This window comes from Thalassophryne amazonica, chromosome 6 (genome assembly GCF_902500255.1).
Source record: "Thalassophryne amazonica chromosome 6, fThaAma1.1, whole genome shotgun sequence".
NCBI lineage: Eukaryota > Metazoa > Chordata > Actinopteri > Batrachoidiformes > Batrachoididae > Thalassophryne > Thalassophryne amazonica.
The window spans coordinates 80,099,247-80,113,805 of record NC_047108.1 but is presented as its reverse complement, the minus strand read 5'-3'; the positions used below and the strand labels follow the sequence as shown (position 1 = coordinate 80,113,805).

The 14,559-nt window shown below is 42.8% G+C and overlaps 1 protein-coding gene across 2 annotated transcripts in view; it reads right to left on the bottom strand.

Annotated features, from left to right (window-relative positions):
* ncoa6 (nuclear receptor coactivator 6) overlaps positions 1–14,559 on the bottom strand; it is a 56,449-nt gene that overhangs the window by 27,054 nt on the left and 14,836 nt on the right. For both annotated transcript variants that reach the window (XM_034172589.1, XM_034172590.1), the window contains exons 2-7: positions 10,583–10,897; positions 9,117–9,272; positions 8,854–8,976; positions 8,566–8,685; positions 7,659–8,471; positions 7,396–7,539 (exon numbers count right to left, since the gene is read on the bottom strand). In XM_034172589.1, coding sequence (XP_034028480.1) covers positions 7,396–7,539; positions 7,659–8,471; positions 8,566–8,685; positions 8,854–8,976; positions 9,117–9,272; positions 10,583–10,859 — 1,633 coding nt within the window. In that variant the 5' untranslated portion in view covers positions 10,860–10,897. The remainder of the gene's footprint in view (positions 1–7,395; positions 7,540–7,658; positions 8,472–8,565; positions 8,686–8,853; positions 8,977–9,116; positions 9,273–10,582; positions 10,898–14,559) is intronic.

Sequence of the window (14,559 nt, the reverse complement as noted above, 5' to 3'; positions counted from 1 at the left end):
GTGTACAGCTTGACAGGTCTGTGATTATTACTGGCACAGCTAGACAGAAATTTTGATGATCAATTAACCATGTCACTGGATGGCTGTGATTCATCAGTGAAATCATTAAAAACTTTCTGTGAATATTTAGTCCAACATAATGAGTTGCATATTACAAAGGCAGCAAAGATGGATCACTTTCATTTGTGTAACACTGTGATGTGTCCTGTCTAGGGGTGATGCTGAAATACTGGGTCTTATATTTCTGTCCTCCAGAACTGATTATTGCAAAGTACTACCCCATTCTCCCATCAATTCTCCCATCAGAGGGCACAGGGCTCTCCATGCAAAATTATGCCTGAAGAGGGAGGAGGCCGATGCACGAACATAACAAATAGCATGTATATCAGAAAGCCAATTTCAATAAAATATCTAATTTTATCACAAACAAGAGCAATCTGAGATTTCTGATATCTGACAATCCGGATCCCCTCAGAGAGTCAGTGGAGTCTTCCATGCCCTAATATTTATTTGTGGTGCAAATTTGGTGAGAATCTGTGAAGTAGTTTTGACGTAATCCTTCAAAGCCTATATAAAATAAAATCTTGATCCAGAATTCGGATCATCTCCAAAATGTAATGGAGTCTTCCATGGCCTAATATCCATCTGTCTTGAAAATGTTGCCAAATTGCGTGCAGTAGTTCTATTTCATTCTTCCTGACCATCAGAGGGCGGTGCTTTAGCACCTGGATTATTCCATGCGCGCATGCGCAGAGGTCGAGTCTTATACCAACAAAGTCATGTGACCTGGTTGATGTCAGCGACAGTATATGAGCGCACGTTACCCAGCATTCAGTTCTTTTTACATCTCTGCATGAGAAGCAGGTCAAACTTTTTCGGATCACTTGATCAGTGCCTCACAACCTTCCGTGGTTGGAGCTGCCCATACACGCCCTCTAGAGGCCGCAAGACCACAACTTCTTAAATTTGTTCTGCTTACCGCTATGGGTGCGTAACCCGTTTGTTGCGGGTGTTCAACTGAATTGGCCTCAGCTCTCAGTGAGTAATTCTGTTTTACTACAAGTGAACGGTTGCGGCTTCACTTGTTTTTAGATAGATAGATAGATAAACTTTATTGATCTCACAGAGGAGAAATTCACGTTACCTCAGCTCTTAAGACAACACACAAGGTGGGTGCAAGTAGAGGAAAATGTTCATCGAACAGCGTGTGCAAGAATAAACAATAACACTTGTAACAGTACAAGACATAAGAAATGAGGTAGAAATAGAATATATATATATATATATATATATATATATATATATATATATATATATATACACACACACACACACACACACACAAAACCCCTGGCAAAAATTATTATTATTATATATTATTATGCCACAGGATTGCAGAGCGCTGTGTACAATGACTGATGTACCGCAGTATGGCTTAGACCATATCTTCAGTGGGCCATGTTGTTAGTAGCCTGATTGTGGTGCCTGCTGATGCTGCCCAGCCAGAGGCCCGTTGCCCACGGCCTCAATGTCGGGTCACTGATGACCTCCTTACCAAGAGCTATGACACTGCAGCTCAAATTGGTTGTCTGCGGAACTTCCTGTCTCACCTTGCCCTTGCACTTTTCCGGTCTCTACAGGATAATGGAGCCGACACTGACACACAGAGCATGAGTGATGCTTCGCTCCGGGCTTTGGCCTACATGTCATGGGGGCTTGCCAGACTGATGTCCACTCTGACCACAGCCCAGCGCCAGATGTGGTTGGCTCAATCCCCTCTGTCTGAGGCTTGCAGTGGATCACTACACAGTCTGCTTGTTATCCCAGGTCAGGTTTTTGACCCAGCAAAACCTGGAACGTGCTGGTCTACCGTGTCACCACTCCCAGCAGTCTACCCAATGGCCGCTGTGACTGACAGGCCTGTCATATTCGCCCCTCAAAGTTATCACAGGGCCACAGTAGTCGGGTCTGATACCCAGTATGGGGCTACCGGTCATTTCTTCCAGACACAGCTCGACCGGTGGCAGGAAATTGACTCTGAATAATGGGTGACTTCCACGTTGATCAGGGGCTACAATATTCAGTTCAATCGTCACCCCCCCCCCCCCCCCAAGTTCAATGGTGTAAAAGTCACAGCTGTTACAGACCCAGAGAGGAATGCTGGACATTCTCGAGCTCCTGAAGAAAGGTGCCATAGAGCGGGTCCAGAGTTCAGGTCATCTAAGGGGATTCTATTCAACTTATTTTGTAGTTCCAAAAAAAGGAGGAGATGGCTTTCGCCCCATCCTCAACCTCAGGAAGTTTTATCAGTACGTGAAAGTTCTGCATTTTCTCAACGACACTCACACCCTACTGCAACACGTCACAGCTTGAGCTCACTGTTAACTTCGCAAAGAGCCCATGCCAACAGGTAACATTTACTGGCATGGCGTTTGACTCACTGGCAATGACTGCTCGCCCATCCCCACAAAGGGTGGATGACATTCTCACTCTGGTCTGTCATGTTCGCAGGAATGCCAGACTGACTTAAAGTCTGCTCCTCCAGCTCATGGGGAAACTGACAGCAGTGTCAGCAGTCATGCCTCTGGGACTCCTGTCCTTGCGCCCCTTACAAATTTGGCTCAACAGCCTGAGCCTCAACCCCACGCTGCATGAACACAGGACTGCGCATGTTCCAGCACAGTCTGTCCAACATCTTCACCCCTGGGGGAAAAGGGAGTTCCTAACACATGGTGTTCCTCTGGCTTCTCTACCCTCCTGCCGGGAAGGCGTTCTAACAGATGCCTCACTTTCTCGCTGGAGTGCAGTGTGGAACCACAGAATGATCAGGGGTGTCTGGAGCCCTCAGGAGAGGCGTGCTGTCCACCTAGCTCTGAGCTATTTCTCTCCTGCCCTAGAGGGGAAATGTGCTTGTTTGGTTGGAGAACACAGACAGTGTACCATATAAACCATTAAGGAGGCACCAGGTCTGTTCATGCTCTGAGAGAAGCCCAGGAACTTCTCCAGGGGGCTTTGCCTCGCATGCCAACTCTCAGGGCTGTGCATCTGCCAGGTGTGCAGAACTACACTGCAGATTTTCTCTCACGTCAGAAATGGCCGCCGGGTGAGTGGCGCCTCAACCCAGATGTGGTTCAACTGATTTAGGACAGGTTTGGCAAGGCTGTAGTCGATCTGTTTGCCTCGAACGCCACAACACACTGTTGCCTGTGGTTCTCTCTCTCAGAACCACACAGCTCAATGGGCCAGGATGCACCGGGTCACTCTTGGCCAACCTATCTACTGTATGTGTTTCCTCCTCTTTGCCTGATCATGTGGATACTACACAGAATATGCATGACCGATCACACAGTGTTGCTAACAGGACATGGTTGCCCATGATTCTGATGCTCCTCAGCGGACAGCCATGGCCTCTCCCACGGAGGAGGGACCTTTTTTTTCGCAGTTGAACAGGAAGATTTGGCATCTTCACCCAGAGCGTCTTCCACTGTATGTGTGGCCCCTGAAGGGACAGACTCCGCGTTGAACTTTTGTAATCAAGCTGTCGTGCAGACTATACTGAATGCCCGTGCGCCCTCCACTAAGGCATTATACAACAATAGATGGAAGCTTTTTACCCGTTGGTGCTTTACGCAAGACGTGGACCCTGAGCGCTGTCCTGTGCCAGTGCTGCTTAGCAATCTTCAATCGTTGTTTGACAGCAGCCTTTCTGTCTCCCACAATTAAAGTTTATATTGCTGCTGTCTCTGCTCTCCACATTATGGTAGATGGATGATCAATAGGATCGCACTCCCCCGATATGTCACTTTTTTTAAGAGGTGCTCTTCGCCTTCGGCCTCCGAGGATTGCACATGTACCATCCTGGGATCTTCGTAAACATGTAAACGTGTAGTTTATGTCAAAACCATTTCCTTTCAGACATTATTGGCATGAATGTATTTCCATATATCTGAGCTGAGCTCTTGCAGTTGGCTGTGCTACACGTCAGGATGTAATTCATAAAGAATGCAGGATGTTTCATTTTGGGAGGGAAAAAAAAACATTTTAGTCGATTGTAGTTTGTCTGTATTACAGTGTTTGGAAAGAGGTGTCATTTTATTTCGAGTGGCAATTCGTTTTGAAGCTATTAATTCCAACCGGACTCTGCCTCAGCAGAGAGCCGCACAGCGTTTGGTGCTGTGCCAACGGAACGGAGGATGATTCTTGTTTCTTGTCTGCAACAAGATAAGAGTCCCAGTTAGGGACTTTAGTCCACAAAAAATGACTCACTATTGACATATTTTTAATGGCTTTGAGAGTGGTTAAGAAGTGGACTTTCCGCTTCTGAAGAGCAGCAAATCAAAGAACCAATGAGCTAGTGGATCGAAGCATTGCTTCATTTATCAAATCTTTGATGTTCATCTGTAAATTAAAACCATAATTTATCTGTTGTTGAGATCATTTCTTGATTAACATAATGAACCTTGGGCATTTATTTTTAGACAAATAAAATAGCATGAAAAGTTATGTGTACATTAACTAAAAAATATGAAACTGCACTGTGCTATTTTCTTTGATTACTAGATAGTAAAAAAAAAACTAAGTTATTTAACCCTCTGGGGCCGACGCCGTCGTCATATACGAAGGCTAAGACCAAGCTTTACTAAATTATAAATAGCTTTTTAATGATATGAGATAGAAACTTACTTTTTTGCTGAAAAGTTAACTGCGCGGACTTTCGAGCCAGCCATCAGCCATCTTTGTACTCCTCAGAGAAGCTGTGTGATGATGTGCGCAATGTGAGTGTCCAATTGGAATTAGTTCACTGTCACATGGTTTTCCAAAATCCAATCGTAGGGCAGATTTACCTCACGTGAAAAGCCAAAGATCGTTTTCAGGAGTGATATGTTACTAGTTGGCCCATTTGAATAGCCCCCTGGGTGCTCCAATGAGTACATACTATTGGTCTCCAATGTGCCCTGTGCCATTAAAGCCCCTTTCACACCGGGGCAGCTCCCAGTTGCTCCCTGTGGCGTCATGACGATGCAGGAATTTCTGCGTCAGGTGCGCGCAGCAGGGGGCAGATTGGAGATGAGAACGCAGCCTGCAGGTTCTCTGCACAGAGAAGTCAGAGTGCACAGCTGCAGACAGACTGTGCACTCTGACTTCTCTTCTACTTGTTGTTGTGCTGAGCTGCAGGGCTGCGCTCTGAGTTCTGTTATAGTTTATCTTTCCTCCCTTGACTGCAAGATGCGCGTAAGTGCACGAACTATTCTGAGCAAATGTGGAGATGTCTGGAGTTCTACTTGATGTTGACATGTCCTGGACTTATGTCCTTTTTTAATTGTGATGAGAGAGTCTGGAGAGAAAGGAACTATCTGCCTGCAGACAATTTTTTTTCTTTTCTTTCCTCCTTTGACCGCGAGATGCGTGCACATATAACCTTTTAGTTGTACAGTCTTTTACACAAGACAAATTACCTTTAAAAGTGCCAAAACAGTTGTTTATTATAGTTTGCTGTGTGTTTTGAAAAAAACGTGTGTGGAAAATTATTTTCTTATTTCTGATTGTAAACCTTTATTACACTTAGAAAACACAACAAAAGTATATATATATTATGAAAGCAAAGGTTGTCCTGGAAAAAAAAAAACCATAAAACTTGATTGTGGGCTGTAGGGAGAGCTGTTAACAGCAATAATAAAACATTTATGCCAGGCGAGTGAACTGTCCAAAAATGACCTCGGACCCCAGAGGGTTAAAGTTGAGACTTTTCTTGCAGTTATGGCAGTAACAATTAAAAATCTGTGTAGCTTTATAAAAATAGGTCAAACAATTTACAAATATAAAACGTTCACTCAGCTCGACAGTGATCCTGCAGCGATAAGGCTAATGTTAGCTGATCAACTTCAGCAGAACACTAACGTCAGATTATTTTCAATTACTCATTCACCTCAGACAAACTCATTAATCTTGTGGTTTTGACTCACAGACTGCGAGTTAAACTCTCACGTGAATGCTCACGGCTTTAGCATTTTTAATCAGGTGGAAGCTTCACCCCTTAGCTCCACTTGTCTTAATGTATCATTACTGGAAAAAATATGCAGCACATCACTGCGCAGTGCCCAAAAATATAACTTAATAAACTCCCAAAACAAATAACCCTTCTTTACAGATTATTGGAGGCTTGCAAACCAACACAGCACATTACTACGACCAACTGTTTGCGCATGGAACTAAATGAACGGATTCTGACGTATGTTACCAAAAATAACCTGGAAACGTTCACCATGCGAATAAAAAACCGGCTTTCCAGTAATTTCTGGAAGACTTTCATCACTGGGAAATGTTTCAGAATGCAGACACAAACTCATCAAACTGGCAGTGTCTAGGCTTGTTAATCAACAGCTGTAACTGTGGCAAAATGGGCCCAACACGAACGATATGATATGGGCATTACCAATCTATAATAAGGACTTGTACCATATTTCATGAAATTCCTCCTAAAAATGTGAGAGGAGTTGATTTCAGAACGGTTATCCTTTTCGAGGTAGATAGATGATAGATGGATGGACAGACAAACACATTGGCACGACATAACCCCCCTTCAGGCCTTTTGCCAGCCGGGGATAAAATGTATATTTTTTTCTGTTTATGGTTAATGAATATTTTAAGCTTTTGTATAACTTTACATTTACATTGCGTATGTATCAGATCTGATTTCTTGTCTTTTTTGTGTGTACTGTTTTAATATGTTGTGCATTAACATTATTTTTGTGAAAGTATGACCTTGAAACTGCTACACAAATAATATTGTTATTAAATGACTGCACAGCTCAGACTTGGTGACTCCAATGATACAATATGCAGACAAATCTTTTGACAATGTGCACTACAAAAAGGAGCACTTACTTTATGACGCAGGACAGCCTCAAGACAATTCTAACATTTTCATGATTATTACATGTTCAGTTTTAAGATGTTGCCAAGCTTTTAAATAGAAAAATAAAAAGTACAGATCTTTGAAGAATTTCACAAAATAACCCCTGCTCTGCCACACTGGCTGCTTGAATGGCATATCAGTGGTGGTAAATATTGGACCACAATTACAGTATTTTCCATTTTTCTAGGCAGTTATCTGCTGTTTGTTACTAGCCAACAATAATGTTCACAGCTCATTTAGCCTAATTAAATAAAGTAGTAACATATGCTCACAACAGCTGGCCACCTCCACTCCACTTGTCGACAGACCAGAATGTGGTTTCAAATTATGTCAGTGAAACAAAAATCTCAGTGTCTATGTTAGCTTGATTTTAGCTTAATTTTTTTTGTGTGTGGGGGTGGGGGACTAAGTAAGAGTATGGCATCAATCTTCATCGACAGTCTTTGGTTTGTTCTTCAAACATAAGTTACCCAAGTTACCTGTATGAGTTATTGCTTGGCTGCTCTGGAGCTGCTGATTGGCTCCTCCACCAGGAGTCCCTGGATTGCTGCCACTCACCTGAACCTGAACAAAGTTCTGGTTTCCTGGCATATTTGGAAAGCCCATGGAACGCTTAGGCATACCTGTAATCAGCATCAACGAAGTTAATTATCTCAGACATTTATTGACATAACAATATTAACATATGATATTGACCGCAATGACTCTTTCCTTAATTTTGTGTCCAATGAGAAAGACCTACCTGCATGCACTTGAGTCCCAGGCTGTCCATGCTGAGGCATTCCCATGAATCCTTGCTGCATGTTACCCTGTTGTCCAATAGCTGCTCTCCCTGGTGAACCAACTCCCTGGGAGAAACCCTGTGGAGTTGTAGGTCTCTGTACCATCATAGGTGGAGTGCCAGGTGAACCCTGCTGAAAAGGAGATGAAGAGGAACCAGGGGACTTAGCAGTAAGGTTGCCCTGTGGTCCAGCTGATGGAGGAGGAGGCCTCGGTGGTCCTGTTGCAACACCCGGTCCAGCCTGAGGGCCTTTAGGCTGAGGTGCGGCAAATTGGCCCATTCCCGGTTGCTGCTGCTGTAATTGTCCCTGCCCCATGGCATTGAACACCTGCCCAGCCTGCTGGCTGCCAAAAGGATAAGGGGGTGGAGGGTGACTCGGAGTCTGAATTGTAGCAAGAGAAGGTGGCCGCTGAACCATTTGGGTTTGAGGCGGGGGTTTCCTCCAGGCAGGCCCTCCTTGGGCAGGTGAAGGTTGAAGGACCCCAGATGGCACTTGGTTCCAGCCAGGGGGCACAGCCATCTGACCTGATGGGTTGAATGGCGGTCTGGGTCCAAGCTGGGAGAGCTGAGCTTGCTGCTGGGCCTGTTGCTGTTGGTGATGCTGCTGCTGGAGTTGCTGCAAGGCTGCAGGGTTGAGTGGTCTTCCGGTATGAAGAGCCTGCATGTGGTGAGCAGCCTGAGGTGGCATGGAACCTGAGCCATGAGGGCCAGCTTGTTGATGCTGAAGTTGCTGCTGCTGCTGCTGCTGGACTGCCATCATTGGATCCATCACATCTAAAAGAGTGACATGTGTAGCACTAACTTAATGTCCAAGCCCTCAAACACTCAAATTTACACTGATGTGAACAAAATAAATAAAGACCATAACCTGTTTGTGATGACTGCCTTGAAACACGAGGGTGCATCTGTCCACTGCTGCCTGGTACCATAGCCTGACCTGGCATGCTTGGACCAGCAACCATAGATGGGTTAGCCAACCTCACCCCTGCTGTGGAAACAGACATCTTCACATCATTTGTCTTGTTTATGTTGAGAAGGACAGCTCTGGTAACTAAACTGGTTAAGTAAATTACGTAAAACTGAAAAGTACATTGTTAACCTATACACCATCAGTAACCTATGACTAATCATGTGTATCCAATCCTTAAACTAGGACCTGGGCCAGGCTGGCCTGGAAAGCCAACATCCATCCGCATCTGGCCAGATGCTCCAATTGGTCCATTCACTCTGACATCTTGAGCTCTATTTGGTCCCATGGCCACATTAATGGCGCCTTCCCCTGAACAGTAGTAAACATCAAATACAAACAATTAAAAGAAAAGGCCAAGTTTGTACCCTTGACTTTAAACAGCCAGAAAACCAAAAGCATGGTCCATTGAAGCTCTTTAGGAAATTGAGTTTCTCATGACTGTATTCTACCTTCAATTTGCACCGAGAGAATCCCCAGATCTCTGAGCTGCTGCTGATTGTTCTGGGCCAACAGTCTGAGTCGCTCTGCGGCATCCCGAGGAATGTTAAAAGTAACCCGGACACTATTCCATGGCTCTACACATTGTGGCTGCAACCTCTCTGAGCCTAGATGAGAGACAATTAATATAAAATTCTGTTGAAGATTGAGAGAATATGTTCTAGGACTAGGAAACTGAGACAGCACAAAATGGTCCATATGGAGAGATATATCCAATTAGCTGAACTTAAGGATGTTGGACCCCAATTATTTTCCATCATGATCATCTTCACATGGCGTGCATTAAGCTTCATTAAAATCCACCAATTAGTTAGGCAGTTGTGCTTACAAAGTCAATATCATGATGCATAAATGTAACACTGTGTGAAGTTTTGTTGAAACTGACCAAACTATTTCGGAGGAGTTACACTTACAAGTTACATGTGCAGGCAGATCAGGTGATTCCTATACAACAAAATTTTTGTTTGCTGGGGGATCTCAATGTTTATAATGTAGAATCTCCCATGTCTCCCAAATGGCAATGATAATATTTCATGTACTTTTATCAAAAAATTTTAATTTACATAAAGGGAAAGAAATGCTACACCTTTTAGAACTGTCATAATACCTTCTGTATGGCCAGTCTGGAAGTCCATTGTTATCCAGAGGTACAAACACTTTCATGTTCACACCTTGGATGATTTCAAGTTGCACAACCCCCCCCCCCCCCCCCCCCCCCCGCCCTTTAACTGCTCCAGTGCTGTGTTTCAAAAATGAAAATATCCACCTCACACAAATTCTTTGTGGATGTCGGGTGATCTCTGGCCACAAGCGAGGGCTGCAGAACAACTGCATTATATGCAAATGTTTAGTGTGGTGTACACCTGTGCACCTGTGTGCCTCTCTGCCTTTAATAAATATGTAAGCAACACCATGCAATACACGTTACCATGTAATATGGAAAATATGACATCGGTTGCATCACGGACATTCTGAACACAGAACTGCTGCGAATCAACTCAGCAACATGCATAATCCCACTGCAATTACTCCATGCACAATGCAATATGGCACATTTCCCTACAATCTTAACATGGATTCCTATCAAATCATTTTGTGGTGTATGGCTGGCTTAATTTGCAACTGTGCAAGATGCACTCATTTAAGTTTTTGAGTTTAAAACATTAAAACAATCTATTTAATATGTTACACAGTAATGTGGATGATTATGATCACACTCAAATTTGAACCCATCAGAAATACACTCATTTGGGATGTCCATTTTAAAATTGGTGAAAATTAGAGAATGTTCAAGTTATCATGGGCACAAAAAAGTGTGCTTGACATGTGGATGTACATGCACACAGACTGAGTGGAATTCTGTATCGTCCTCAGATTTTCCTGTCATAAAATAAGTAATTACTTTCAAAAAACTAACCCATTTCAAGCATGTTAGGTATCCCACTGCTGATAGCGTCAAGTTTTTCTGTGAAGTCCTCATCCTCCATGTTTCCTCGAAAAGCAACAAAAACTCTAAAATCTTCTTGCCAGTTTTCACCATCTTGCTTGTCGACTTTCTCTTCTCTTGTTTCAGTGTTTCCATGGCAACTGTCAGCATCCTCATCCACACAAACACCAGAGACCCCGTCGGATTCATTACCAGGTTCAAAGTACTCCGTCCTCTGGGACAGAGGTGTGGTACGCTGATGTGCCATCCTCCTCTTATTAGGAGTGGCGTTTGAATCCTTCTTTGCTGTAATACAAAAGAGAAATAAAGATTATTGTTCCAGGCCTTATGTCACATTCATGGCGTAACAGATGTCAAAGACAAGTGGATAGAAAATTATCTGAGATGTATGACATGCGTTTTAAACTGGAAAAAAGTAACTTGGTTTTATATTTATATATATATATATATATATATATATATATATATATATATATACACACACACATTCAGTTTCTATCCCAGTAGTCAGATGCGAGAGGCAGGGTACACCCTGTACAGGACGCCAGTCTATCTCAGTGTTAATAAATAAATAAAATTACAGCATACAGTAATATTATCCTCTTTGATTATGGGATCCATCTTAAGTATGAATGAGAGATCTAAGCGCAACATCACACAATGATAAACTGCACTCTGCTATCTAGTTGATGTCATGTATGTGGTGAGAGTATGCGTTTCGTAGTAAAATACCTCAGTTAACAAAGCAGTTAACCACTGCACTGAAGAGTTCAACAGGTCTGTTTATACTCGTAACTGACAATTACATTTACACAAAAAAAGGCCAATTATGTAACACACTGAACACATCAGGCTGAGCTCATCTGTTCCGATTAGTTCAGGCTCAAATGGAAAATGTGCCATACACTGTGTCCCGAGGACCAAATCAAATCAATTTTATTTATATAGCTCCAAATCACAACAACAGCTGCCCCAAGGCGCTTTATATTGCAAGGCAAAAGCCATACAATAATCACAGAAAAACCCCAACGGTCAAAATGACCCCCTACGAGCAAGCACTTGGCGACAGTGGGAAGGAAAACTCCCTTTTAACAGGAAGAAACCTCCAGCAGAACCAGGCTCAGGGAGGGGCAGTCTTCTGCTGGGACTGGTTGGGGCTGCGGGGAGAGAATCAGGAAAAAGACATGCTGTGGAAGACAGCAGAGATCAATCACTAATGATTAAATGCAGAGTGGTGCATACAGAGCAAAAAGAGAAAGAAACACTCAGTGCATCATGGGAACCCCCCAGCAGTCTAAGTCTATAGCAGCATAACTAAGGGATGGTTCAGGGTCACCTGATTCAGCCCTAACTATAAGCTTTAGCAAAAAGGAAAGTTTTAAGCCTAATCTTAAAAGTAGAGAGGGTGTCTTGTCTCCCTGATCCGAATTGGGAGCTGGTTCCACAGGAGAGGAGCCTGAAAGCTGCCTCCCATTCTACTCTTAAAAACCCTAGGAACTACAAGTAAGCCTGCAGTCTGAGAGCGAAGTGCTCTATTGGGGTGATATGGTACTAAGAAGTCCCTAAGATAAGATGGGACCTGATTATTCAAAACCTTATAAGTAAGAAGAAGAATTTTAAATTCTATTCTAGAAATAACAGGAAGCCAATGAAGAGAGGCCAATATGGGTGAAATATGCTCTCTCCTTCTAGTCCCCGTCAGTACTCTAGCTGCAGCATTTTGAATTAACTGAAGGCTTTTCAGGGAACTATTAGGACAACCTGATAATAATGAATTACAATAGTCCAGCCTAGAGGAAATAAATGCATGAATTAGTTTTTCAGCATGACTCAGACAAGAACTTTCTAATTTTAGAGATATTGCGTAAATGTAAAAAAGCAGTCCTACATATTTGCTTAATATGCGCATTGAAGGACATATCCTGATCAAAAATGACTCTCACAGTATTACTAGAGGTCAGGGTAATGCCATCCAGAGTAAGGATCTGGTTAGACACCATGTTTCTATGATTTGTGGGGCCAAGTACAATAACTTCAGATTTTATCTGAATTTACAAGCAGGAAATTAGAAGTCATCCATGTCTTTAAGTCTGTAAGACATTCCTGCAGTTTAACTAATTGGTGTGTGTCCTCTGGCTTCATGGATAGATAAAGCTGGGTATCATCTGCGTAACAATGAAAATTTAAGCAATGCTTTCTAATAATACTGCCTAAGGAAGCATGTATAAAGTGAATAAAATTGGTCCTAGCACAGAACCTTGTGGAACTGCATAATTAACCTTAGTCTGTGAAGAAGACTCTCCATTTACATGAACAAATTGTAATCTATTAGATAAATATGATTCAAACCACCGCAGCGCAGTGCTTTTAATACCTATGGCATGCTCTAATCTTTGTAATAAAATTTTATGGTCAACAGTATCAAAAGCAGCACTGAGGTCTAACAGGACAAGCACAGAGATGAGTCCACTGTCTGAGGCCATAAGAAGATCATTTGTAACCTTCACTAATGCTGTTTCTGTACTATGATGAATTCTGAAACCTGACAAACTCTTCAAATAGACCATTCCTCTGCAGATGATCAGTTAGCTGTTTTACAACTACCCTTTCAAGAATTTTTGAGAGAAAAGGAAGGTTGGAGATTGGCCTATAATTAGCTAAGATAGCTGGGTCAAGTGATAGCTTTTTAAGTAATGGTTTAATTACTGCCACCTTAAAAGCCTGTGGTACATAGCCAACTAATAAAGATAGATTGATCATATTTAAGATCGAAGCATTAATTAATGGTAGGGCTTCCTTGAGCAGCCTGGTAGGAATGGGGTCTAACAGATATGTTGATGGTTTGGAGGAAGTGACTAATGAAAATAACTCAGACAGAACAATCGGAGAGAAAGAGTCTAACCAAATACCAGCATTACTGAAAGCAGCCAAAGATACACTCGCCGAGGATCAAACTCTGGTTATTGGCGACTCTGTTTTGAGAAATGTGAAGTTAGCGACACCAGCAACCATTGTCAATTGTCTTCCGGGGGCCAGAGCAGGCGACATCGAAGGACATTTGAAATTGCTGGCTAAGGCTAAGCGTAAATTTGGTAAGATTGTAATTCACGTCGGCAGTAATGACACTCGGTTACGCCAATCGGAGGTCACTAAAATTAACATTAAATCGGTGTGTAACTTTGCAAAAACAATGTCGGACTCTGTTGTTCTCTCTGGGCCCCTCCCCAATCAGACCGGGAGTGACATGTTTAGCCGCATGTTCTCCTTGAATTGCTGGCTGTCTGAGTGGTGTCCAAAAAATGAGGTGGGCTTCATTGATAATTGGCAAAGCTTCTGGGGAAAACCTGGTCTTGTTAGGAGAGACGGCATCCATCCCACTTTAGAGGGAGCAGCTCTCATTTCTAGAAATCTGGCCAATTTTTTGGGATCCTCCAAACTGTGACTGTCTAGCGTTGGGACCAGGAGGCAGAGCTGTGGTCTTATACACCTCTCTGCAGCTTCTCTCCCCCTGCCATCCCCTTATTACCCCATCCCTGTAGAGACGGTGCCTGCTCCCAGACCACCAATAACTAGCAAAAATCTATTTAAGCATAAAAATTCAAAAAGAAAAAATAATATAGCACCTTCAACTGCACCACAGACTAAAACAGTTAAAAGTGGTCTATTAAACATTAGGTCTCTTTCTTCTAAGTCCCTGTTGGTAAATGATATAATAATTGATCAACGTATTGATTTATTCTGCCTAACAGAAACTTGGTTACAGCAGGATGAATATGTTAGTTTAAATGAGTCAACACCCCCGAGTCACACTAACTGTCAGAATGCTCGTAGCACGGGCCGGGGCGGAGGATTAGCAGCAATCTTCCATTCCAGCTTATTAATTAATCAAAAACCTAGACAGAGCTTTAATTCATTTGAAAGCTTGTCTCTTAGTCTTGTCCATCCAA